The sequence below is a fragment of the Podarcis cretensis genome, assembly GCF_951804945.1.
Source record: "Podarcis cretensis genome assembly, chromosome: 8".
NCBI classification, from domain to species: domain Eukaryota; kingdom Metazoa; phylum Chordata; class Lepidosauria; order Squamata; family Lacertidae; genus Podarcis; species Podarcis cretensis.
The window spans coordinates 4,786,653-4,813,170 of NC_137177.1; the positions used below are offsets into that span (position 1 = coordinate 4,786,653).

At 44.6% G+C, this 26,518-nt stretch overlaps 1 protein-coding gene and 1 long non-coding RNA gene across 2 annotated transcripts in view; both read left to right on the plus strand.

Annotated features, from left to right (window-relative positions):
- LOC307221409 overlaps positions 1-26,518 on the plus strand; it is a 143,168-nt gene that overhangs the window by 13,948 nt on the left and 102,702 nt on the right. The gene's annotated exons all lie outside the window — the stretch shown is intronic.
- The window catches only part of LOC307221205 (cytochrome P450 2F5-like), a 37,378-nt gene that overhangs the window by 5,429 nt on the left and 5,431 nt on the right, over positions 1-26,518 (plus strand). Inside the window, exons 2-8 of the mRNA XM_079985583.1 lie at positions 10,490-10,652; positions 13,879-14,028; positions 16,514-16,674; positions 17,986-18,162; positions 19,341-19,482; positions 20,752-20,939; positions 23,908-24,049. Coding sequence (XP_079841709.1) covers positions 10,490-10,652; positions 13,879-14,028; positions 16,514-16,674; positions 17,986-18,162; positions 19,341-19,482; positions 20,752-20,939; positions 23,908-24,049 — 1,123 coding nt within the window. The remainder of the gene's footprint in view (positions 1-10,489; positions 10,653-13,878; positions 14,029-16,513; positions 16,675-17,985; positions 18,163-19,340; positions 19,483-20,751; positions 20,940-23,907; positions 24,050-26,518) is intronic.

Here is a 26,518-nt window from a genome sequence, read left to right on the forward strand (position 1 = left end):
TAGGAGCAATGAAATTAAGATCAAAGAACCTGATAACTCAGATTATCTTTTTCGTACGTTATGATGGTGTGTGTTTTTCTGTTATTAAAGTGCAAACCGCCTTTTGATCTTCAGATGAAGGGTGGCATAGGAATTTAATAATGTCATCCTTTGCAATTCCCACCGTTGGTATTTTGTTGCATCGAATTTCCCATCGCAATCAAGTATCACATCATAGAATTGCAGAGTTGGAGTTGGGGGGGCAGTGATGTTTCTTTATATATATAATTTTTATGAAGTTCTTGTATTTTACATTTTAGACTATTCATTTCAACAACCTTCAAATATCAATGACTTCCCCTCTTCTCCTTCCATGGTTCCATTTGCATGCCATAAATGCATATTTTACATAAACTAAGCCATTCAGTATTCCACTATAACATCCATCAAAACTTATTTACCCTTTGAATTTATCTTAATGCTGCCAACGTTTTCAAATGTACACAATTTTCACCCATTAAACACTTTTCATTCTTCTTTATTTTATTTTATTTTTAAATAATTTTTATTAACAATTTTGTTTAAAATTACAGTGCCAATAAACAATACAATATAACATCTCTTAACATAGTTCTCTTCACTTCTTTGGACTCCCTCACATCTCCCGCTCCTGCGTTCCTGTTATAAAAAATTTTCCAGCAAATTTATCCCCTTATTTCTATTCTTGTTATCTAGTTTTCCAAAATTATATCTCTGATTTTTAACTATCCTTTATTCAAATCATGAAAGATTTAAATATAACCTAGAACTTCCAAAAATTTTTATCCTTTCTTAAATTTAGCTTATCTTCATATTTCACTTCATCTAGCTTAATGGTGCCCAGTTATTTATACTCTCGCATCCTTCTTAACATTCATACAATTTACAATATTTTTGTAGATAAATCTTGAATTTCTTCCAATCTTCTTCCACCGTCTCCTCTCCCAGGTCTCGGATTCTGCCAGTCATCTCAGCCAGTTCCATATAGTCTATCAGTTGCATCTGCCATTCTTCCAGTGTGGGTAGATCTTGAGTTTTCCAATGCCTCGCGACAAGTATCCTTGCTGCTGTTGTTGCGTACATAAAAAATGTTCGGTCCTTCTTTAACACGTTCTGGCCGACAATACCCAAAAGGAAGGCCTCTGGTTTCTTAGGGAAGGTATACTTAAATACCTTTTTCAACTCATTATATATCATTTCCCAGAAAGCCTTCACTCTAGGGCAAGTCCACCAGAGGTGAAAGAATGTTCCTTCATTTTCTTTACATTTCCAACATTTGTTATCAGACAAGTGGTATATTTTTGCGAGTTTGACTGGGGTCATATACCATCTATAGATCATTTTCATAACATTTTCTTTCAAAACAGTACATGCAGTAAACTTCAACCCAGTGGTCCACAACCTCTCCCAGTCCTCAAACATAATATTATATCCAGTGTCTTGTGCCCACTTTATCATAGCCGATTTAACCGTTTCATCTTGTGTATTCCACTTCAACAGCAAGTTATACATTTTTGAAAGTACCTTAGTCTTAGGCTCTAACAGTTCCGTTTCTAACTTCGATTTTTCCACCTGGAATCCTAGCTTTTTGTCAAGTTTAGAAACTTCTTTAATCTGAGCGTAGTGTAGCCAATCTCGCACTTTGTCTTTCATTTTCTCCTGACTCTGCAATTTCCAATTATCTCCGTCTTTTTCTAATATTACCCAATACTTCGGCCAATTGGCCTCCATATTGAGTCTTTTCCGGGCCTTAGCTTCCAATGGTGAAAGCCACCTTGGAGTTTTGTTTTCCAATAAATCTTTGTATTTTGTCCAGACATTAAACACTGCTTTTCTGACAATATGGTTCTTGAAAGTCTTGTTAATCTTAACCTTGTCATACCATAAATATGCATGCCAACCAAAAGCATTATTAAAACCTTCCAAATCTAATACATCAGTGTCTTCAAGAAGCAGCCAATCTTTTAGCCAGCAGAAAGCTGCGGCTTCATAGTACAACCTTAAGTCTGGCAGGGCAAAGCCCCCTCTTTCTTTCGCATCAGTTAATATCTTAAACTTAATTCTGGGCTTTTTGCCCTGCCAGACAAATTTAGAAATATCTCTCTGCCACTTCCGAAAGCATTCTGTTTTGTCCACAATTTGCAAAGTTTGGAACAAGAACAGCATTTTTGGCAATACATTCATCTTTATAGCAGCGATGCGGCCTAACAAGGAAAGTTTCAATCTTGTCCAACTTTCTAGGTCTCTCTTAATTTCTGACCAACATTTCTCATAATTGTCCTTAAATAGACTCAGATTTTTTGCTGTTATATTTACCCCTAGGTATTTTACTTTTTTAACCACATTTAACTCTGTCTCTTTCTGAAACCTTTCTGACTCTATAACTGTCAATTTTTTTTCTAATACCTTAGTTTTTTGCTTATTTAATTTAAATCCCGCCACCCGGCCAAATTCTTAAATTAATTGTAATACTCTTTTCGTACTAGATTCTGGCTCCTGTAATGTCAAGACCAAGTCATCTGCAAAAGCTTTAAGTTTGTACTGTTTCTCTCCGACCCATATTCCTTCAACCAACCGGTCTCCTCTAATCATATTCAAGAGCACCTCCAGGACAGAAATAAATAACAAAGGGGAGATAGGGCAGCCTTGACATGTTCCTTTTTCAATTTTAAATTCTTCTGTCACCACATTGTTAACTATCAGTTTAGCCTTCTGTTCTGAGTAGATTGCATCTATCCCATTTTCAAATCCCCGTCCCACTCCCATCCCTTCCAAATTTTTCTTCATGAATTTCCAGGAGATATTGTCAAAGGCCTTCTCCGCATCTATGAAAATTAACACAGCTTTTGTATTAATATTTGTTTGCAGAAGTTCCAAAATGTCAATAATGTTCCTTGTATTAGCAAACAAATGTCTGCCTGGGAGAAAGCCTGCCTGATCTTTGTGAATTACTTCATTTAGGACTTTTTTAAATCTGCTTGCTAAAATGTCTGCAAAAATTTTATAATCCACATTTAGAAGGGAAATGGGACGGTAGTTCTTAAGTTGTGTCTTTTCAGTTTCTGACTTAGGTATCAATGTGATGAAAGCCTCTTTCCACGATTCCGGCGCCTTCTTCCCTTCCAAAATTTCATTGCCTACCTCCATCAGCGGTTGTATCAGATAGTCTTTCAATGTCTTATAGTACTTGGAGGTAAGCCCATCAGGCCCTGGAGATTTGCCCAATTGCATATTCTGAATGGCTTGTTCAATCTCTTGTTGTGTTATTTTACAATTCAGGATTGAACTGTTGTCTTGTGACAGTTTTGGTAGTCCATTCTTTGTCAAAAATTGTTCTATCTCAGCCTCATCTTGCGGCCCTTGAGTGTACAATTGTTTGAAGTATCTCTGGAAACACTTTCTAATGTCCAAAGGGTTCTGTATGTTTCTTCCTTCAATCTCTAAATTTGTAACTGCGTTCATTTTTTGTCTCTTCTTCAACTGCCATGCTAGCAGTTTCCCACATTTATTCGCCGATTCAAATGTTCTCTGTTTCATTAGTTTAACTTTCCACTCTACTTCCTGGTTTATCAATTTAGAATATTGCGCTTGGTAGAGTTTAATTTCTCTCAGAATCGGCTGTGACTTCGGTTTTGTCCTTAATTTTTTCTCACATTCTTTAATTTTCTCCAAAATTCTATCTTTTTTCTCATTTTGTGCCCTTTTCTTTACCACATTCTGTTGTATCAAGAACCCCCTCATCACGGCCTTACTTGCGTCCCAGATAATTCTTTTTTCCACCGTAGTGTTCAAATTTATCTCAAAATAATCTTTCAAAACTTTTTGGGCCTTCTTAATAATCTCTTGATCCCGAAACAAATTGTCATTCATCTTCCATCTAAAGGAGCCGATTGGTAGTAATCTCATATCCATCTTTACTGCATTATGGTCGGAGCAGGTCTTTGGGCAGATTTCCACCTTTCTGATCTTAGGTGCCAGACCTCTAGAAATCCATATTTGGTCGATTCTTGTCCATGTCAGTTGGGCTTCAGAAAAGAATGTTCCTTCTCTTCCCAAGGGGTTCTTTGTCCTCCAAATGTCAATCAAGTCCATATTGTCAGTCAGTTCGAAAAAAGTCTTTGGTAGTCTGCCGTACTTTGTTACATTTTGACTTTGTGACTTGTCCATGTTAGTTGATACCACTCCGTTCATATCCCCCATCATGATGATGTTGTCATAATCCAGATAATCCAGCATGCTCTCATGCAACTTCTTGTAAAATTCTGATTTCCCCTCATTTGGTGCATAAATTCCTAATATTAAAAGCTTCTCTCCTTGGTGTTGTATCTCAATTGCCAAAATTCTTCCTTGTTCATCTTTAAATATAAATTTTGGTGACAGGCTCTCCTTTGCATAAATCACCACTCCTCTTTTCTTCACTCTGTCCGATGAAATAAATTCTTGGCCTAATCTTTTATTTATTAACACTTTTTTTATGGAGCCTGGTCACATGTGTTTCTTGCAAACAAATGATGTCCAATTGTTCTTTTTTCAATATGTGAAACATCTTCCTCCTTTTTTCCGGGGAGTTGCAGCCATTAATATTCCAACTCAAAAGTTGCAGAGACATCCTGAATAAATCTGTTATTGTTCTGGTGGTGGTATCTTTTTCTCTAAGTCTTCAGGTTCCAAAGGTGGAGGTACAACTGGTGGTCCAGGCCTCGGTGGTATTTCAATCCCTTTTTGAAGGTCTTCTCCGTAGGCAATCAAAAATTTGTCTCTATCTTCCGCTGATTTAATTTTAACCTTCTTCCCTCTGAAAGTAAAAGATAATCCCTGAGGAAATTCCCACCTAAAGATAATTGAGTTACTCCTCAGCAGTTTAACCAGTTCAAGATAGGTGGATCTAAGGTCCAAAAGCTGTTTCGGGATGTCTCTGTAAATTTCAGCTCTCCTATCCAAAATGTCCAGTGACTTTTCATAATGTAGGCCTAAAATTTTATCTCTTTCCTCCTTCGATCTCAAAGTTATCAAACAGTCTCTGGGCTTGTCTTTCCTCGCGAACTTTCCAAGTCTGAAGGCCGACACAATTTTAAAATCCTTTCCCTCTTCCAAAGGGCAAAATTTAGAAAACTCTTTGGTCAGGAACTCAATTAAGTTTCCTTGTTCAAGCTCTGGTATTGCCCTCAGTCTTAAATTATTCTCCCGGTTCCGCAGTTCAATCATAGACAAATACAACTGCTGTTCCCCAACTTGTTTATGCAGTGGCTTGACCTCTTGTTCTAAATCCTCAACTTTTTGGCTAGTTGCCTCAGCCAATTTGCGATTTTCTGCAGTGGCCTCCGATAACTGTCCAATTGCTTGTACGTTCTGAGCCACCTGGTCAGTTATTTTGTTTAAACTGGCTGCATTTTGGTCAGTCTTGGCCGTTTGCTCATCAACTTTCTTGTCCAAAGTTTCCAATTTTTCCAGAATTTTCTCTAAAGTTGAGCCTAATGCTCCTGCAGCCATATCTTCCACTTGTAATTGCTCAGTTTCTTCTTCCCCTGCCACCGGCAAAGTAGGAACAGAAGATCTACGTGCCTGTGAGGCTAAGGTTAAAGTTGTTTGTCTGGTTCTAACTCTAGCCTCTTTTTTTCTTGCGCCACTCATGCCAGTTTTGTCTAGCAGTCAAGGTCAAACCAAGTTGTTCCCATGGGAATACGGCAGCCCAGAGAGCAAACAGTCAAATAAGAGGAAAGGAAAGAGAAAGTAAGTTTAAGTCACATCTATAAGTCCAAAATCCTCTAGAGGGAGCTCATCATATCTTAAGGGAAGAAGCAAAACAATAAAAGTCAATAAAATCCAATTTAGTTTCCAGAAACCTTCAGTTGATTTGTATTTAGCAGAGCTGGATTAAAAAGCGTTACTTTGTCTCTGACAAGTGCAACAGTGATGTTTCAAGATAACAAGTCCATATGCACTCAGATTGTAACAAGTCCCAATTACAAAGTGTCAAAGTCTGCAGTCTGACAGCACTATTGTTCAGGCAGTTCCAATACCTGGGTTTCTCATAAAAATGTAGCTTCAAAAGAAGAAGTTTAGCACAGTCCATATAAAAAGAGATAAATCCCAAAGTTAAGTTAAATCTTCACTTTACACAAAAGCAATTTCGCAGGATGCACAGATCAGTCTCTCTTTAACGCCTCTTCAAAGGCTCCAAATGTCCCAATCTTTTGCTTTGATGTTTAAACAACAGCGGAAGACGGACTTCCTGTTTGCATCTCTCCGCTTTCAGCCAGATTTAATACTAATTTAAGTTCAAATTCCCCTTTTACTCACGGGTTGTTGCTTTTAAATCAGTTCTTTGCAGGAAAAAAGGTCAGCGCTCACCGACAGCGGCTGTGCGGCTTCACTCCACAGGAATAGCGATCGACTCACAGCGCCGCGAACCCCCTCCACGTTCCGGAGCCCCTTACGGGGTTCCTTCTGCGTTTTGGGAGCCGCTTCTGGCACCCGCCGAGTCCCAGGACCACAGGCTCTTGCTGCCTGTGGGTTTCCGACGCAGGTCTCCGCTTCGCCGTAGCGGATGACCCGATTTCCGCGGAGCTTCCCCTTCACTAAAGGAAGAGGACCGCCATTGCCGTTCGCGCCGCCTCCGGAAGTCCACTTTTCATTCTTCTTTAAACGTATATTCTTCTTGTTCTCTTATTCTATAAGTTAAGTCTGCCAACTGCGTGTATTCCATCAGTTTAAGTTACCATTCTTCTCCTCACCCGTTTTCCATTTTTGGGCCGCAGTAGTAGCATACATAAGTAGCCTTTTTGACACCTTGGAATTTCCATCTGAATTATCCCCAACGAAAAGGAATACATGAAAAAAAGTCAGTGCTGGAGCTTAAAAATTAATATGCAAAAGTTTAAAAGGCGCAAGGAGATAGGATAATAATATATTAAGGATGGAATAACAAATAAGGTGAATAATGCAACGATAACAAAAATAATAGTAGGTAAAGAATATCGTACACGGGTGGAGGGTAGTACTGGGCTATGGGGGAGGGAGGTGAAGGGATTAATTGAAATTGTTAAAGATTGGTATAGGATTTAAGAGATTTAAATTTTTATAAAGATTCTATAAGGAAAGATTGAGAGCTGGACCATACAGAAGGCTGATCGCCGAAGAACTGATGCATTTGAATTCTGGTGCTGGAGGAGACTCTTGAGAGTCCCATGGACTGCAAGAAGATCAAACCTCTCCATTCTGAAGGAAATCAGCCCTGAGTACTCACTGGAAGGACAGATCCTGAAGCTGAGGCTCCAAGACTTTGGCCACCTCATGCGAAGAGAAGACTCCCTGGAAAAGACCCTGATGTTGGGAAGGATGGAGGGTACAAGGAGAAGGGGACGACAGAGGACGAGATGGTGGGACAGTGTTCTCGAAGCTACCAGCATGAGTTTGACCAAACTGCGGGAGGCAGTGGAAGACAGGAGTGCCTGGCGTGCTCTGGTCCAGGGGGTCACGAAAAGTCGGACACGACTAAACAACAACAGCATAAGGAAAGCAAAAAGCAGCAAGAAATATCAAGTAAAGGTATCAGAGAGGAGATCAGTATACTGTGAATGAAAACATGAGACTTATGGTTTTGTTATATATGATTTTATTTTGGAATTGTCAGTTTATTTTGGAGTTGTTTGTTGTAAAGAATGTATAGTATGAGAATAAAATAATAAAGGGTTTGGAGAGAGAGAAAAGGACTCTGGTCTTTTTGGAAAAGTACTTTTAAACATTTTTTTCAATTCACTACAAATTATTTCCCAATACTCTTTTACCCTTTTACAAGTCCGCCACATATGATAGAACGTACCTTCAGCCTCATTGCGTCTCCAGCATTTATCTGGTTCAGTCTTTTTTTTTTTTTAATTAATATTTATTGAAATTTTCCAAATAATACAAAGACAAAAAACAAAAATTTAAAGAACAAAAAAACTATCAAAAAAGAAAACAATTAAAAAACACATAATATTTTTTAAAAAACCTTATTTTCCTTCACCTTATTTCTCAGACCTCCTCCCCCCTCCCCTTCTTGTATTCCAGTTTATGTTATCCGCTCAACAAGTTCTTATCTTATTTCTCAACCTTAACTTAATAATTTGCTTAAATCATGCTGTTATTTTCCTTTTCTTTTTTCTTCCGTTCCTCAATTTATTTTTAAGAACCTTATATCTATTTAATTTAAAAACCCAATTTTAACCTAATCTTAAACCTTTTTCCTAAAGTCGACCCAAATTTCCCTTCCACGATTTTCCCACATTCCATAAAGTTGCAAAATATATATATATATAAGAACTTAACAAATTATGTTTTAACACCCTTTGGATTCCCAAATCCCACCCTCCCTTTCCCGGTTTTGATCCCCAAACCAATGTCCATCAGTCCATCTATTCTCAACCTGGATCCCAAACTTCCGAGGCTCTTAGACCTCTCTCAATTTCTCTCTGCCGGTTTTTTTGACAGTCCTTTATATTCAACACCAACTCTCGAAGAAGTTCTGTCCCAATAATGTCCATTTTTCTTCCAAGCAGGCCTCTGTATTTAAAAGTGGTGCTCAAATTTTGTTTCTTAAATCTTTTAAGTCTAAATGTTCCAAAAGCTCCAACTTCCATCTTAATCAAATTTATGCTACCAGGCCTCTGGTCTAGTTTGATCTTCCACAACATTGTAGCTTCACCTTCATTTTCCACCAAATCCTCATGTATCTCTTGTACCACTTTCTCAGATTTATCAGATTTCTTCTTCCCAGCTGCAACGGCTTCTGTTCCAACTTCAAGGGCTTTTGGTTCAACAACAAAGACTTGTGTCAAGTCTCTTCCTGTTCCAGTAAGATTATTTACTGTTTCATTCAATGTTATTACCCTTGTAGCCAAAATATCGCTCTGGTCCTGGAGCTCTCCCTGGAGTTCCTGGAGCTTTCCCAGGAGATAGAAGGTCCTATTCAGCTCAGTGAGTAATTTTCCACTTGCAGCCATTTCTTGCAGTGTCTCAAAAATCCCCTCTAGGGGGATTATGTTTACTTAGTATCTTTCCAGTTTCAATCCAAAAGTCCAATGTAACTTATTTTCCTTTGTTCCCGACAATTGGTATCCAAATTAAAGAAAATCTAACCAGCAGAGTAACCAAAAACAAAGTTTCCTTTTATTCCCCAACTTTGACAGCTAATTTGACAGCTATCAAAGTCTTCTGTATCTTTTTGACAGGCTCTCTCACAGATCACTCCCGGGTCTCGGGGGGTTACACTTTAACTTTCCAAACCGATTCTTATCCTCCAGCAAAATTAATTGTACTGTCCAATCGCGAAATTAATAGTTTTTCTTCAAAAAAGACGAAGATGTCTCTCTCAACTTTAGTTGTCTAATCCTTGCTTTAGATTATCTACAAGGCGGGGGGGCGGACTTCCTTTTTACACCTCCCCCGATCGTGCCGAATTTAAAAGAAGAAATTTCCCTTTTAAGTCCAATTTCCGTATTACTCACGGGTTGTTACTTTCAGTCCGAATGTTCAAAGGAAAAAGTCAGCACTCTCCGTCCATGGCATGCGGCTTCGCTCAGCAGGGGAAGCAGAAGACTCTCAGCACCGCGCCGCTCCCCATCCCCCGTTCCGTAGCCTTTAAAAAGGCTCCTTTGCGGGTTGGGGGGGCACTAATGGTGCCCACCGAGTTACCAAGTCCACAGGCATCCGCACCTGTGGTTTTTAAGGGTCCCCGCGTCGCCGGCGCGGCAGAACCCGATCCCTACTGAGCCGATTCCCTCCGGAGCTCGGAGGGAATCCGCCATTAGGCGATGGCGCTAACACGGAAGTCCTATCTGGTTCAGTCTTAAACATTTTAGCAAGTCTAAAGGTAAAGCTAAAGGGACCCCTGACCATTAGGTCCAGTTGTGACCGACTCTGGGGTTGCGGCGCTCATCTCGCTTTATTGGCCGAGGGAGCCGGCGTACAGCTTCCGGGTCATGTGGCCAGCATGACTAAGACACTCCTGGTGAACCAGAGCAGCGCACGGAAAGGCCGTTTACCTTCCCGCTGGAGCAGTACCTATTTATCTACTTGCACTTTGACATGCTTTCAAACTGTTAGGTTGGCAGGAGCAGGGACCGAGCAACGGGAGCTCACCCCGTCGTGGGGATTCGAACCGCCGACCTTCTGATCAGCAAGTCCTAGGCTCTGTGGTTTAACCCACAGTGCCACCCGCATCCCACTAGAATTAGCAAGTCTACTGGGAGTTAAATACCATCTGTAAATCATTTTCAGGCAGCGATGCTTCTGAACCCCAGTTGCCAGAAACTACAGGAGGGGAGAGGGGTCTGCCGCTCAAATCCTGCTTGCGTAATGGGCATCCGGTTGGCCACTATGAGAACAGGATCCTGGGCCAGGTGGGCCATTGGCCTCATCCAGGAGCCAGGCCCTTACGTTCCTACAATTCTGTGATTCAAATCCTGTGCCTTGTCCTTCTCTTTTGCAGCTCAGCAAGAGCTATGGCCCCATCTACACCATCCACTTGGGCTCACTGCCTTGTGTGGTCCTCGCCGGATACCAGGCGGTCAAGGAGGCCTTGGTGGACCAGGCGGATGACTTCAGCGGCCGTGGCGACTTCCCAGTCTTCTATCGCTTCACCGGGGGCAATGGTAAGAAGACGGCCCCCACCCCAAAGGTCAGCTAGCTAAGGAGGCCAGAGGGGTAGATTTAAAGACAGCAATGGGATAGAGTTAAAATGGATGTCTAGGACCAAGCTCAGTGCAAAGTCTGCAAGATAGGATCTGGCCATCCCAGTATCTCCAAAATATCTCCCTCCACCCTCAGCTGAAATATCTCCAGGGAGGGTCAGCCCCAGACCTCTGCCACACCCCCACACCCCAGGAGACCTCTGTCTGGCTCTCAAACAACTCTTAACAGAAGGACATGAAAGAGGGGTCAGCTCCAGGGTGTTCATCAATGACTGGGGGGCACCTGGCTTGTGGAAAGGATCTCAGGGTCTTGGTGGACCACAAGCTGAACATGAGTCCACCGTGTGATGCAGGAACAACAAAAATAGGAGTATAGCATCTAGATCAAGGGAAGTAATAGTGCCACTGTATTCTGCTCTGGTCAGACCTCACCTGGAGTACTGTGTCCAGTTCTGGGCACCACAGTTCAAGAAGGACACTGACAAACTGGAACGTGTCCAGAGGAGGGCAACCAAAATGGTCAAAGGCCTGGAAACGATGCCTTATGAGGAACGGCTAAGGGAGCTGGGCATGTTTAGCCTGGAGAAGAGGAGGTTAAGGGGTGATATGATAGCCATGTTCAAATATATAAAAGGATGTCACATAGAGGAGGGTGAAAGGTCCAGAGAAGCGGACACGGAGCAATGGTTCCAGACTACAAGAAAGAAGATTCCACCTAAACATTAGGAAGAACTTCCTGACAGTAAGAGCTGTTTGACGGTGGAATTTGCTGCCAAGGAGTGTGGTGGAGTCTCCTTCTTTGGAGGTCTTTAAGCAGAGGCTTGACAACCACATGTCAGGAGTGCTCTGATGTGTTTCCTGCTTGGCAGGGGGTTGGACTCGATGGCCCTTGTGGTCTCTTCCAACTCTATGATTCTATGATTCTATGAAACCCTGAAGAGTTCTCCTGACCATGTAGAGAGAGTGTTTCCCTCGGCGGGGAGCAATCGCTCAGCTGGGCTTTGGGGAAGCGACTTTGAGGGTGGCGAACATCACTTGATTCACCATGATTCTGTGATTCTAAGTCTAGTGTCCAGATCAAGGACACTAGTCCCTCTCTCTTCTGCCTTGGTCAGACCACACCTGGAATGCTGTGTCCACTTTTGGACACTACAATTTAAGGAGGATTTTGACGAGCTGGAAGGTGTGCAGAGGAGGACAATTGAGAGGGTCAAGGGTCTGGAAATGAAGCCTGATGAGGAACGGTTGAGGGAGCTGGGTAGGATTAGCCCGGAAAAGAGGAGACTGAGAAGAGAGATGATAACCATCGTCAGATATCTTCAGGGCTGTCACATGGAAGAGGGGGCAAGCTTGTTTTCTCCTGCTCTGGAGGGTAGGACTCGAACCCACGGCTTCAAGTTACAGGAAGGAAGATTTTGACTAAACACCAGGGGAAACTTTCTGAAAGTAAGAGCTGTTTGACAGTGGAAAGGTCTCCCTCGGGTGGTTGTGGACTCTCCTTCCTTGGAGGGTTTTAAAAAAAAATATTAACGTTCTTATGTCACATATGTATACATTATCATATTACATTACAGGGCATATTATAATATAATTTCCAACATGTATACAAATTTTATATACCAAATTTATGTACCGAAAGAAAGAAAAAAGAAAAAACAAAGACATAAAGCCATTTCAAAATAATATTTGTACCTACACTACGGACTTCCTATCAATCTCGTTGTATGTTCTTTTTTAAAAAATGAATGTACTCTTATTATTGTCTATTTCTTTACATTTTATCTAATACATTCCTATATCAATATGTACCCTTAATCTTGTTTCTCAACTCAATTTCTCTCCAACATCAATCAAATGCTAGCATAGATAGCGAACCTTTACTATATTTTTGAACATATATCTTATATCTATCCCATTTTTCCATTAATTTTTGTTTTGAATTGCCTCTCAGGCTATTTGTCAGCTGTGCCATTTCAGCAAATTCTTGTCATTTATTATGCCATTCCGTTATTGTTGGGGCTTCTCCTTCGAGGTTTTTAAGCAGAAGTTTGATGGCCATCTGCCATGCATGCTTGTTGAGATTCCTGCAATGCAGATGTTTGTCCTAGATGAAGCTTGGAATCCCTTCCAACTCTACGATTCTACTAATCCAGAGGTTGCTGAACTACATCTCCCAGCAACTCGCACAGCCAAGGTTAAAGAAAGAGGAGGGGAGTTGTCATTCAGCAACGTGGGCAAGAGGCATCAATTAGACACCCCTGCATACCTGTTGGAGACACAAGAAAGAAATAGGAACAATGCTTCACATGTGGTGGGAATGCCGACCTATTAAACAATTTTGGAATGAAATATGTAAAGAAATCAAAAAGTTGTTTAAAATATATTTTAGTAAAAAAACAGAGGCATTCCTTTTAGGTATAATCACAAACAATATAATCAAAGGAAAGGATTCCTCTATGCGACAACAGCTGCCAGGACACTTACAGCAAAAAAATGGAAAGGGAGAAAAATCCCATCAATGAAAGAATGGCAAATTAAATTCTGTGAATATATACATCTGGCAATATTCACAGCATTCTTAAGGGGATAATCGGACCAAAAATTAGAAGAATGGGACTGTGTTAAAGAATATATGAAAAAACATTGTTCTGGAGTAAGTATATCGGTATGTAACAAATGAGGCTTTGCAGGGTTAAAGAAAGTGAAAAATGGTGTAAAAAGTATAAAGATAGAGGTAATTTACATTAGACACAAGAATTTAGAAAGATTAAAAATTTTGAGGTCTCAGAACAAAAGAAGGAAGTCAATGTGTGTATATGTACGTAATGATTAGTATGGTGATATAGTTTTCTTTGTAGATGTGTGTTCCTTTTGTTGTGTTTGTGTGTGTGTTTGCTTTTTGTCTTTTATTGTTTGTACTGCTTTGTTTTGGATTTTATGTTTGTAATTTTTGTTGTAATTTTGCACTGAAAATTTAAAAAAAAAAAATTAAATAATTAGCCACCCCTGGCTTTCATGGCCTCCCAAGCCACCTCCTCACCTTGACTTCCAGATGGGCTGGCCCTCAGGAAGGTCTTGGGGTGCCCCCTTGGAGCGGAAGGAAGGAAATCAGCTTTGGGCAGGGAGACCAACCACCCAGACCCCCCCCATGCCCCCCTCAACCCACGGCTCCCCATGACTTCTACAGGCATCGCCTTCTCCAACGGGGAGAAGTGGAAGGTCCTTCGTCGCTTCGCTCTACACACCTTGAAGAACTTTGGAATGGGAACGAGCAGCATTGAAGGCCGGATCCAGGAGGAGGCCCAGTTCCTGGTCCAGGAGTTCAAGAAAACTGGCGGTGAGTCCTTGCTTGGTGGGCGGGAGAGGATTTCGGAAGAGGAGGTGGCTACTATCCAGGACGGCTTTGCTCTGCCTCCTCCATGGTTGGAGATATGGATGCCGGACTAGATGGGCTCCCTTTGGCCTGATGTGACAAGCTCTTCTTCTGTTCTTATGGAACCTCCAGCTCCAGGGGCAGTCTATCTTGAGCCCTAGGTTCTTTATGAGAACAGGATGCTGGCCTAGATGGGCCCCCTCTGGCCTGATCCAGCCACCAGGCTCTTCAGGTATTCTTAGGGTCACTCTACGGCATGGGAAGCTACACTTTCCTCCACTTTCCCCATTTTTCAGAGCAGTGATTTGAAGTGCAGGCCAGCATGGTGTGGTGGTTAAGAGCGGTGGACTCGTAATCTGGGGAACCGGGTTCGCTTCCCTGCTCCTCCACATGCAGCTTCTGGGTGACCTTGGGCCAGTCACACTTCTTTGAAGTCTCTCTGCCCCACTCACCTCACAGAGTGTTTGTTGTGGGGGAGGAAGGGAAAGGAGACTGTTAGCCGCTTTGAGACTCCTTAAAGGTAAAGGTAAAGGTACCCCTGCCCGTACGGGCCAGTCTTGACAGACTCTGGGGTTGTGCGCCCATCTCACTTAAGAGGCCAGGGGCCAGCGCTGTCCGGAGACACTTCCGGGTCACGTGGCCAGCGTGACATCGCTGCTCTGGCGAGCCAGAGCCGCACACGGAAACGCCGTTTACCTTCCCGCTGGTAAGCGGTCCCTATTTATCTACTTGCACCCGGAGGTGCTTTCGAACTGCTAGGTTGGCAGGCGCTGGGAACCGAGCAGCGGGAGCGCACTCCGCCGCAGGGATTCGAACCGCCGACCTTTCGATCGGCAAGTCCTAGGCGCTGAGGCTTTAACCCACAGCGCCACCTGCGTCCCCTTTGAGACTCCTTAGCGGGATATCAAATCCAAACTACTACTACTACTACTACTACTACTACTACTACTACTACTATTCTTCTTCTTCTTCTTCTTCCTCTTCTTCTTCTTCTCCTCCTCCTCCTCCTCCTCCTCCTCCTCACCTGGCAAGAGATGCAGGAAGGGTGCAGGCAGGGCTGAGCCTCTTTTAGATGCAGAGAGACCCCCCCCCAAAGGGCAGGGGTGGTCCCAGGATTGGTCACACCACATGGCCCAGGGATGCTCTTGGGAGGGAGGGTGGAGCTGTGGGCGAGGACCTCTTTATCTGCTCGCTTTGGGGTCTCCCAAGGAAGGAACCCCTCTGGCACCCTCAAGGTCTCCTCACCCTCTTGGAAATTAAAAAGCTAATAAAAACATTACATAATAAAAGAGCAGAATCATATTTATTAGGAATTTTGAATGGAGACATCTCGAATGACAAAATTAATATTTTCTTGTACGCAACCACAACAGTGAGAATATTGATTGCCAATAATTGGAAATTATGTTCCAACCAAAGAATGGTTGAATAAATTATGCAAATACTTGGAATTAGCAAAGTTGACTGATCCGATAAGACAAAAACCAAAAAATATAATCCAGAAACAATGGAAATGTCTAAATGATTATTTATGTAGACACGGATTAAATGTAAGGTTTTGGTTGTGTTTAGAATAGATTTATGAAAGATTTAGATACTTATTGATTAGAATATTTGTGTGAGATTGTATGGGGGAAATATGGAATAACAGATACAATCTTGCTTAAAATGTATATAGGAAGTGCAGTATAAGCGATGGAAGTCAATCAATGAATTTTTTTTATTATTTTCATATTGAGATATTTGTAAAATAAATTTGGAAGAAATTCTTCCAACTTTTCTTCTTCTTTTCTCTTTATTTCTTCTTCTTCTTTCTTTTCTTCTTTTCTCTTTTGTTCCTTTTTCCATATATATGTGCTTATTTGAAATACCGTATATTTTGCTCCATAAGACGCACTTTTTTTCTTCCTAAAAAGTAAGGGAAAATGTCTGTGCCTCTTATGGAGCGAATGCATGGTCCCTGGAGCTGAATTGCCATGGGGCAAAAAGCAGATCATGGTTTTTTGGTGTGTGTTTTTTTGAAAGAGGGAAGTGGGTGTTGAAACAAAGCTGCTGATCGTTTGCCAATCAGGGAGAGAGATAAGGGACGCTAGAGACAAAGGAGGCTGCCTGGGAGGGGGCTGCAATGGCGCAAAAATGTGGTTACAAAGCACATATCCTCAGGATCCTCAGGATTTTTGCATTGGGTCACCCCAAATTCACCATCAGATCACGTGTCTGTGGCCACAGCATGAACCACAAAAATCATACATCCACTGTTTCATTCAGAATATTTTTTTTCTTGTTTCCCTCCTCTAAAAACTAGGTGTGTCTTATGGTCAGGTGCGTTTTATGGAGCGAAAAATACGGTGTGTGTGTGTGTGTGTGTGTGTGTGTGTGTGTGTTCGCAATATTTTGCTTATATTTTGTAAATATAAGGACTCCTCTTCCTCTTCCTCTCTACGCACAGGGGCTCCCTTCGACCCCATCAACCCCGTTTGCCGAGCCGTCTCCAACGTCATCTGCGCCGTGGTGTTTGGCCAGCGCTACGAATACCAAGACGCAAACTTCCTCACCCTCCTGGACCACTTCAATGAGAACTTCAAGATCATGAGCTCCATCTGGGGGGAGGTGAGGAGGGGCCTGGGAAGAGGGTGGGTCCCAGCATCGGAGGAGATCCGCTGGCTGCTCTCCACCCCTTTAGGGCTAAAACTCACAGAAACATGGAGCTGCAAGGGACAACAAGAGTCATCTAGTCCAACCCTCTGCAAGCCAGGAAACACAACTAGGGAATATCTTCTGCTTAAAAACCCCCGCACTGAACAAATTTGAATCAGGTCATTCAGGGTCTCTTTTCCCCACCTGACTCCAAAGGAAAATTGATGTTGGGTGAAAATGACTGTCACTTCCAAGCAGTGGCGTAGCGTGGGTTATCAGCACCCGGGGCAAGGCAAGTAATTTGCGCCCCCTAACCCGTGGATTTGCGCCCCCTAACCCGTGGATTTTCCTAACCTCCACATGTTGCGCCCGGTGCGGCCGGCCCCCCTGCACCCCCACGCTACGCCACTGCTTCCAAGGTTGCCTGTGTGAGTGAGGCAGCTCCCATTGGGGTTACTATTATTTACCTATATTTATTTATAACATGAAAGGGACACGGGTGGCGCTGTGGGTTAAACCACAGAGCCTAGGGCTTGCCGATCAGAAGGTCGGCGGTTCGAATCCCCATAACGGAGTGAGCTCCCGTTGCTCGGTCCCTGCTCCTGCCAACCTAGCAATTCAAAAGCACATCGAAGTGCAAGTAGATAAATAGGTACCGCTCCGGTGGGAAGGTAAACGGCGTTTCCGTGTGCTGCTCTGGTTCGCCAGAAGTGGCTTAGTCATGCTGGCCACATGACCCAGAAGCTGGACGCCGGCTCCCTTGGCCAGTAAAGCGAGATGAGCACCGCAACCCCAGAGTCGGTCACGACTGAACCTAATGGTCAGGGGTCCCTTTACCTTTTTATTTATAAGATGACACAGTATGATAACAAATGTCACATCAAATAAAAGTAGGATCATAGAATCATAAAATTGAGAGGCAAGGCATAAATAATAATAATAATAATAATAATAATAATAATAATAATAATACAGTGATACCTCGGGTTAAGTACTTAATTCGTTCTGGAGGTCCGTTCTTAACCTGAAACTGTTCTTAATCTGAAACACCACTTTAGCTAATGGGGTCTCCTGCTGCCGCCGTGCTGCCGGAGCACGATTTCTGGTCTCATCCTGAAGCAAAGTTCTTAACCTGAAGCAGTATTTCTGGGTTAGCGGAGCGTGTAACCTGAAGCGTATGTAACCCACAAGGTACCACTGTAATAATAATAATAATAATAATAATAATAATAATAATAATAATAATTTTATTATTATTACCTCTCCTTCTCCCCGTTTCCCCAGCTCTACAACATCTTCCCCAGCCTCATGGACCTCCTGCCGGGGCCCCATCACCAAATCTTCCGCAACTATGAGAAACTGCGTCAGTTTATCGCAGAGCGCATTCGGTGCCACCAAAAGGATCTGGACCCCGACGACCCGCGGGACTTCATCGACTGCTTCCTCATCCGCATGGAGCAGGTACCTCCAAGGAGGGGGGTCCAGCTGCCCCCAGGACACCCACCCACCCCAGCACCCAAAGGCCTTCAGCCGCCACCAGCCATCACCCCTGCTGTTCAATTTCTTTGGGGTAAAACCCCTGCCCTGAGGTCTCCAGTAGGCTATCAGCGCCTTGTCTACTATTCATTTATTTGATTCATAAAATTTAGGAACACCTTGTTTTGAAACAGGAACCAAGCAAACTTCCAAGTAGTTTACAAAAGAAAAGAAAAGAAACAATAGAATTATTACCGTATTGTTCCATCTATAAGACGCCCCCATGTATAAGGCCCCACCCCCTATTTTTGGAGACTCCGATTTAAGAAATGGGGGGGGTCTATCTGTGTATAAGACGCCCCAAAATTTTGGACATTGTTTTTTTAGGGGGGGAAACCTAGTCTTATACACGGAAAAATACGGTAGTTTTTAAAAATCAACAGCAATAGTTTAAGACATTGTAAAAGTTAAAATAGCAATGGATTGGATTTCTAAACATTTGGGTAAAAGGTAAAGAGACCATTAGGTCCAGTCATGGCCGACTCTGGGGTTGTGGCGCTCATCTCACTTTATTGGCCGAGGGAGCCGGCGTACAACTTCTGGGTCATGTGGCCAGCATGACTAAGCCGCTTCTGGCGAACCAGAGCAGCACACGGAAACGCCGTTTACCTTCCCACCAGAGCGGTACCTATTTATCTACTTGCACTTTGACATGCTTTCGAACTGCTAGGTTGGCAGGGGCAGGGACCGAGCAACGGGAGCTCACCCCGTCGTGGGGATTCGAACCGCCGACCTTCTGATCGGCAAGTCCTAGGCTCTGTGGTTCAACCCACAGCGCCACCCGCATCCCTCTAAACACCTGGGTTTGCCTAAACAAGTGCAGAGAAGGTGCCTGCCTGGTGTCAATTGGCAGGGAGTTCCAAAGTTCAGGTGCTGCCACACTAAAAGACCAATTACTTGCAGAGTTACGTGGCGCCCGTAGTCACACCAGTTCTGCCAATCAACGCTGTCGAGTGGGCATATAGAATCAGAGAACTGCAGAATTGGAGGGCACCCCAGGGCTGCAATATCACAAGGAAGGGGGGAGCCAAGCTTTCCCCCACAGGAGAACACAATCCGCAATCCATCCTTGCGCATGCGGCCTCCCCTCTGCTCTCTTTCAGGAGAAACAAGACCCTCTGAGCTACTTCCACACGGAGACGCTGGTGATGACCACCCACAACCTGTTTTTCGGGGGCACCGAAACCACCAGCACCACCCTGCGCTACAGCTTCCTTATTCTCATGAAGCACCCCGAAGTGGCAGGTGAGGGGGGGAGCTGTGACCCCCACATTGCTGGGGGGGCGGACCGGATGACCATTTGGGGCCTTCCCAACGTGCCATGCTCCTGGGCTGCTTCTGGGCGGCGGAAACCTCGGAGGCAGGAGGTGGGAACAGCAGGGATGTGTGGAGGGGACCGGGGCCCAACTTGACCTACGGAGCTCCTGCATGGAGCTCCCTGCTGTCCTCTGCCTCCTCCCGGGGCTCTGGCGCTTCCTTCTGCTGCCAGCCCGCCTCTGCCGTCTCCTGGGTGGCATGTCCCAGGGCTGGCTCCAGCGTGTCCCGTTGCAGGCGTGGCGGCTTTTTGGAGCGGTGCATGTCAGCTGTTGGTCGTGGAGGCAACTCCCGTTGGCTTGTCATGATCACGTAGAAGTGCAACCTGGGAGGAAGGGAACAGTTGCCATTGCGGCTCACTGCCTGTCTCGCTCACCAACAGGCCCACAGTGTGGCCTCTTGCAGATAGACAGTCATTGTACTACTCTCCACTTCTCGTGTCCATTAAGTATCTGGTCAACACGTGGCCTAGACTGGTTCCCTGCAGCCCAAACTTAAGGTCCACCAATGACAACATTTTGGAGGTCCCAGGTCGCAAGGTGGTTAGATTGGTCTCAACTAGGGCCAGGGCCTTTTCAGTACTGGCCCCGACTTGGTGAAATGCTCTCTCACAAGAGACTAGGGCCCTGCAGGACCTGATATCTTTCCGCAGGACCTGCAAGACAGAGCTGTTCCGCCTGGCCTTTGGTTTGGACTCAGTCTGACCCTTATGTTTCCCTCCCCTTATGGTCTTGATTTATCAGCTACTTTTAAAATGAGGCTGCATTTTAAATTGCATTTTAAACTGTGTTTTAATTTGGTTCTCCACCCCCTATTATGTTTTTACTGTGATTTTATTGGTGTTAGCCGCCCTGAGCCCGGCTCTGGCTGGGGAGGGCGGGGTATAAATAAAATTTATTACTATTGTTATTACTATTATTATTATTATTAGATGTTTCAAAAGGAAAGCTGGCAGGCGGCAGGCGGCTGGGCACGCAGGACACCTGCTTGGCATGCAGAATGTCCCGGCGGCTGCAGTACCTGGCAGCATCTCCGAGGAGGGATGGGGGACCAGGTGCCCTCCGAATGTTGCAGGACTACAGTTCCCAGTGGGGTTAGCAGTCAGGGGCGAAGGGAGTTTCCTGCATTGCTGTGATTGTGAGTTCAAGCACTGGGTTCAAGAACCATCACCTCCTCTTCCTCCTGTCCATCTCCCCGCAGCTCGAGTCCACCAGGAGATTGACCACGTGATCGGGCCGGACCGCCCCCCCTGCCTGGCTGACCGCAAGCACATGCCCTACACAGAGGCAGTCCTCTATGAGATCCAGCGCTACATCAGCATCCTGCCCATGGGGCTCCCTCGCGCCGTCACCCGTGACACCTCCTTCAGGGGCTTCCTGCTGCCCAAGGTCAGAAGAAGAAGAAGAACCCCAGCCCAGTTTCCTTCACTGCAAAGAGGACGCACCTGGGAGGCCCTCCTGATGTTGCTGGATCCTAGCTGTCAACCGTCCCTTATTTGGCGGGAAACTCCCTTATCCCAGCGCCGTGTCCCGCTGCTGTCCCTTATTGATGATGTCCCTTAAATTTCCCGGGTTTCAAAGAAGCAGCTCCTCTCCCTCCCTCTCTGCCGGCCAGGGAGGAGGGAGGCTCCAACTGTATTGCTCACCCAATAAGGAGTCTAAGAACGACTGGGGGGTGGAGCTTGCATGCCTTGTGCCAATCCAATCGGCCGCGTTGCCTGGGGACTCGCCTTTGCTCAGCACTTCCCAGCGGAGAGGGGACGGTGGTTTTCCTTGCTGCATCCCCTTTGCCGGGTTGCTGCGCTGTGGGAACCACCGCTTGAGGCTTCGTTTGGCTGCTGGTTGACTAAAATCCCTTATTTTGGCTGCTGATCCCTTATTTTCGAGGCTGATGGTCCCTTATTTTCAAATCTGTAAGTTGACAGCTATGTGCTGGCTGTCAAACTTCCCCCTCCCACCCCAGCTCACAGGGTTGGGCTAGAGCAGTGTTTCCCAACCTTGGGCCTCCAGCTGTTTTTGGACTACAACTCCCATCATCCCTAGCTAGCAAGACCAGTGGTCAGGGATGATGGGAATTGTAGCTCAAAAACAGCTGGAGGCCCAAGGTTGGGAAACACTGGGCTAGAGGACCCTTGGGTCTTGGCTATTTCACAGATGAGTTGGGCTGTAGAAGGCGTGCTGGGGAGACCACACATTCAAGAAACGCAAAAGTAACTTTTGCTTGGTTTAATAACAAAAACAAAAACTCCTTTTTACACTAAATTACATTATATCAATAAGTGTGACCCATTCACCAAGCCATCCACCAGGGTATTGAGAGAGCTACATGCTGCTCTTTATATACTATACCCAACAGCTTAATTAACATAACTTAACAGCACCTGCTGTGGGACGCGGGTGGCGCTGTGGGTTGAACCACAGAGCCTAGGACTTGCCGATCAGAAGGTCTGCGGTTCGAATCCCCATGAGGGGGTGAGCTCCTGCCCACCTAGCAGTTTGAAAGCACGTCAAAGTGCAAGTAGATAAATAGGTACCGCTCCGGCGGGAAGGTAAACGGTGTTTCCGTGCGCTGCTCTGGTTCGCCAGAAGTGGCTTAGTCATGCTGGCCACATGACCTGGAAGCTGTACACCGGCTCCCTCGGCTAGTAAAGCAAAATGAGCGCCGCAACCCCAGAGTCGTCTGCGACTGGACCTAATGGTCAGGGGTCCCTTTACCTTTACTTTGAACAGCACCTGCTATACTGCTTCACAGCTATAAAACTAGGTCATGTTATTTGCTCTGGCCCTTAAAGACATGCACATCTTGTGAAACAGAAAGGAATCTAAAATTCAAAGAAACCATTCAACATTGGGGTCCCTTGCAGCTGTCCAGTTCTGTGATGCTGTGACCATTGGACATGCTGGCTGTGGGGGCTCCCAGCCACTGGATTTCAGAAACATCTGGAGAGTACCAAATGCCCAACATTCAGACTCTGACTCCGAGCATGTCAATGGCTCTGCTCTGCCCTCCACAGTCGGAGGCAGCAGCACTTCTGAATTGCTAGAAACCACCGGAGGGGAGAGTTGCTCTTGTGTCCGAATCCTGTTTGCGGGTTTCCCGTGGGAATCTGGTCGGCCACTGTGAGAACAGGATGCTGGGTTACATGGACCCCCTCTGGCCTGATCCAGCAGCCAGGCTCTTCTTATGCTCTTATAGGACCTCCATCTGCAGGGGCAGTCTATCTGCATTCCTAAGTTCTTGGGGGTATTTGGCCACTGTGGAAAGAGGACTTTGGACTAGGTGGGGCCCTGGCCTGATCCAGCAGCCTCTCCTTATGTTCTTACTTTCTCACCACCCACTTACCCATATTTTTCGCTCCATAAGACGCACTTTTTTCTTCCTAAAAAGTAAGGGGAAATGTCTGTGCGTCTTATGGAGCAAATGCGTGGTCCCTGGAGCCGAATTGCCCAGGGGCAAAAAGCAGATCATGCTCTTTTTTTTTTGAAAGAGGGAAGGGGGTGTTGAAACAAAGCCGCTAATGGGCATGCGATCGGGGAGGGAGATAAGGGACGCTAGCAATAAAGGAGGCTGCCTGGGAGGGGAGAGGTAAAGACAGTGAACTTGCAAGGAGAGGAGACAGGAAGACTAAAGCAATGAGGAGAGAAATTAGAAGAAAAGGAGGAGCAAAAAACTGCTCCAGCTAAGGAAAAGACACTAAGGCAAACAAGAGGGAAGGGAGTGTTGAAAGGAAACAGCTGATCGGTAAGCGATCGGGAGGGAGATAAGGGACGCTGGTAAAGGAGGCTGCCTGGGAGAGGGGAGGTAAAAGCCCATGGATCCTCAGGATTTTTACATTGGGTCACCCCAAATTCAGCACCAGATCACATAGCATGTCCATGGCTACAGCCTGCACCAAAAAAATCATGCACCCACTGTTGCCTGGGGCCGCAATGGCACAAAAACATGGTTACAAAGCACAGATCCACATGGATTCTCAGGATTTTTGCATTGGACTACCCCAAACTCACCGTCAAATCACATGTCTGTGGCCACAGCATGAACCACAAAAATCATACATCCACTGTTTCGTTCAGAATATTTTCTTTCTTGTTTTCCTCCTTTAAAAACTAGGTGCGTCTTATGGTCAGGTGCATCTTATGGGGCGAAAAATATGGTAGTTTGGATCTACCCTTTATGAGGAAAACCTGGTCAGTAAAACAAAAACTTGCCCATGACCTGGCTGGAAGCCCCTTCCACCTCCAAAATGTCAAGACTGCTGTTTCTCCAGCGGCTCTCAGCATTTCCCGTGTCTCTTTCCCTCTTCCTTCCGCAACCCTAACAACTCCCGTTCTCTCTCCCTGCCAAATCTCACTGCAGGGCACCAACGTGATTCCTCTCCTGAGCTCAGTGCACTATGACCCAACCCGGTTCAAGGACCCCACAGCCTTCAACCCAGCCAACTTCCTGGATGAAAACGGCGCCTTCAAAAGCAGCGATGCCTTCATGCCTTTCGCCCCAGGTAGGGAAGCCAAAGAAGGAGGGAAGGCCGTTCGGAGGAGGTTTGGTACCCAGAAAGGTCCCAGGGTGGGTTGCAAAATTTTTTAAAAAGGTGTAGTTTGGATCGATACCGTTGCTTCCTTAATCAACTGTAAGACAAGGGAGGTGTCACGATGCTCGAGAAATAGAGCAGTCTGTTGGTCTGTTGTGTTTGTGTTACATAAATACAGCATCCATAAAGTTTTTTTTAAAGTTTTTTTAATATTTAAAATTTTTATTGAGATAATTCAACATTAACACATTTATAATACATATTACGGATATACAAACAAACACACATTTCATACAATCCTTTAAAATATTCATACATACCCATTTTAATCCCACACATACTTCCTTTTCCCACCACCGTCCCTCACCCCACCCTCTGCTAGACTTCCAATCTACTCAATTGCAATTTCTTTCCATTGCTATTACTTTCTTTCACACACTATTAAACCAACTTTCTACTTCTTTTTCTATTACACATTATTATCCATATTACAGTGGTGCCCCGCAAGACGAACGCCTCGCAAGACGGAAAACCCGCTAGACGAAAGGGTTTTCCGTTTTGGAGGCGCTTCGCAAAACGAATTTCCCTATGGGCTTGCTTCGCAAGACGAAAATGTCTTGCAAGTTCCTGCGGGGGTTTTTTCCTTTTCCCCCCCTTTTTCTAAGCCGCTAAGCCGCTTATCAGCTGATCCGCTAAGCCGATAAGCCGCTAAAAGCCGCTAAGCCGCTAATAGCGCTAATCCGCTAAGCCGTCAATGGGCTTGCTTCGCAAGACGAAAAAACCGCTAGACGAAGAGACTCGCGGAACGGATTAATTTCGTCTTGCGAGGCACCACTGTATTTGATATTTCAGTATTTATAGCGGAACTTGTTTATTCTAATAGGAGTTCCGGTTTTTCAATATTATTTTGCAAATATTCCTTAAACACCTTCCAATCCTTGACTATCTTCTCTTTTGGGATCCTTCCGATTTCTCCCATTGTTTTGGACATATTGTAATACTCCAATAATTTGGTAAGCCACTCTGTTTTTGTCAGTATAATACCACTTTTCCAATTTTTCAAAATCAATAGCCTTGTGGCTACTTTTGCGTATAAATATAATGTCTTATCCTGTTCCTTTAAACTTCCTGGTACAATTCCCAATAGAAAGCCTTCTGATGTTTTCCTAAATGAGTATTTGAGCATTTTTTTTCATTTCATTATATATTGTTTCCCAAAATTATTTGATATTTAAACAATTCCACCATATATGGTCCAGCGCCGAGGGCCTTCTGGCGGTTCCCTCATTGCGAGAAGCAAAGCTACAGGGAACCAGGCAGAGGGCCTTCTCGGTGGTGGTGCCCGCCCTGTGGAACGCCCTCCCATCAGATGTCAAAGCGATAAATAACTACCTGACATTCAGAAGACATCTTAAGGCAGCCCTGTTCAGGGAAGTTTTTAATCTGTGATATTTTAGTGTATTTTTGGTTTCTATGGAAGCTGCCCAGAGTGGCTGGGGAAACCCAGCCAGATGGGCGGGGTACAAATAATAAATTATTATTATTATTATTATTATTATTATTATTATTATATGCATCATAGTACCTTTTTCTGTGCCAGCAGACCGCCGCAGTTTTTATTCATTTTGGCTATTCTTTCAGGTGTTAAATACCATCTATGTTGTATTTTAAGGTAATTTTCTTTCAAAATTTAACATGTAGTTTCTTTCCACAATTTTCCACATTGTTCAAGCATAATATTTTCCCCAATACCTTGTGCCCATTTAATCATGGACAGCATCCATAAAACTGATGTGGAAGGAAATGCTTCTGAGGAACAGTTGCCAGTCCAGCTTGCGGGTTTACCTGCGGCGTCTGGTTGGGAATTGATAGGCCATGGGCCTGATCCTGCAAGCACTTCTTATTTTATGTTCATTCCTCCAATGCCTTTTCCTTCCACTGGTGCCGCAGGAAGTGCACAAGAAAAGCCGCTGTGTTCCCAATGAGCGGTATGGATTTAAATATACGTGTGTGTGTTATTGAAGCCTTGCACAACAGTGGTCCTTAGCTAAACAAAGTTTGCACAATAGCGATGAAAGATTTTGAAAAAACTATTGCACAACATGCAGCTGCCAGAGTCTCTGAGACATGTCTGCCTTGTGCTCAGGTGAGGAGGAAACCAGAGCTGGGATTCAGAAGCCTCGCTGCCTCTGACCAGAGAAGCTGGGCATAGCCAACTTGGCTGGTAACCATCGAGAGCCCTCTCCTCCCTTCATGAATTTGCCCAATCCTCTTTTCAATCCACCCAGGTCGGTGGCCATCCAGGTCTCTTGTGGCAGGGAGTTCCATGGTTCAACAATGTGCTGCATGAAGGACTTGCTTTGATCGGTCCTGACCCTTCCAACGCTAAAACGCATTGGAGGTCCCCGAGTCAGAGTATTAAGAGAGATTAAGCATAAT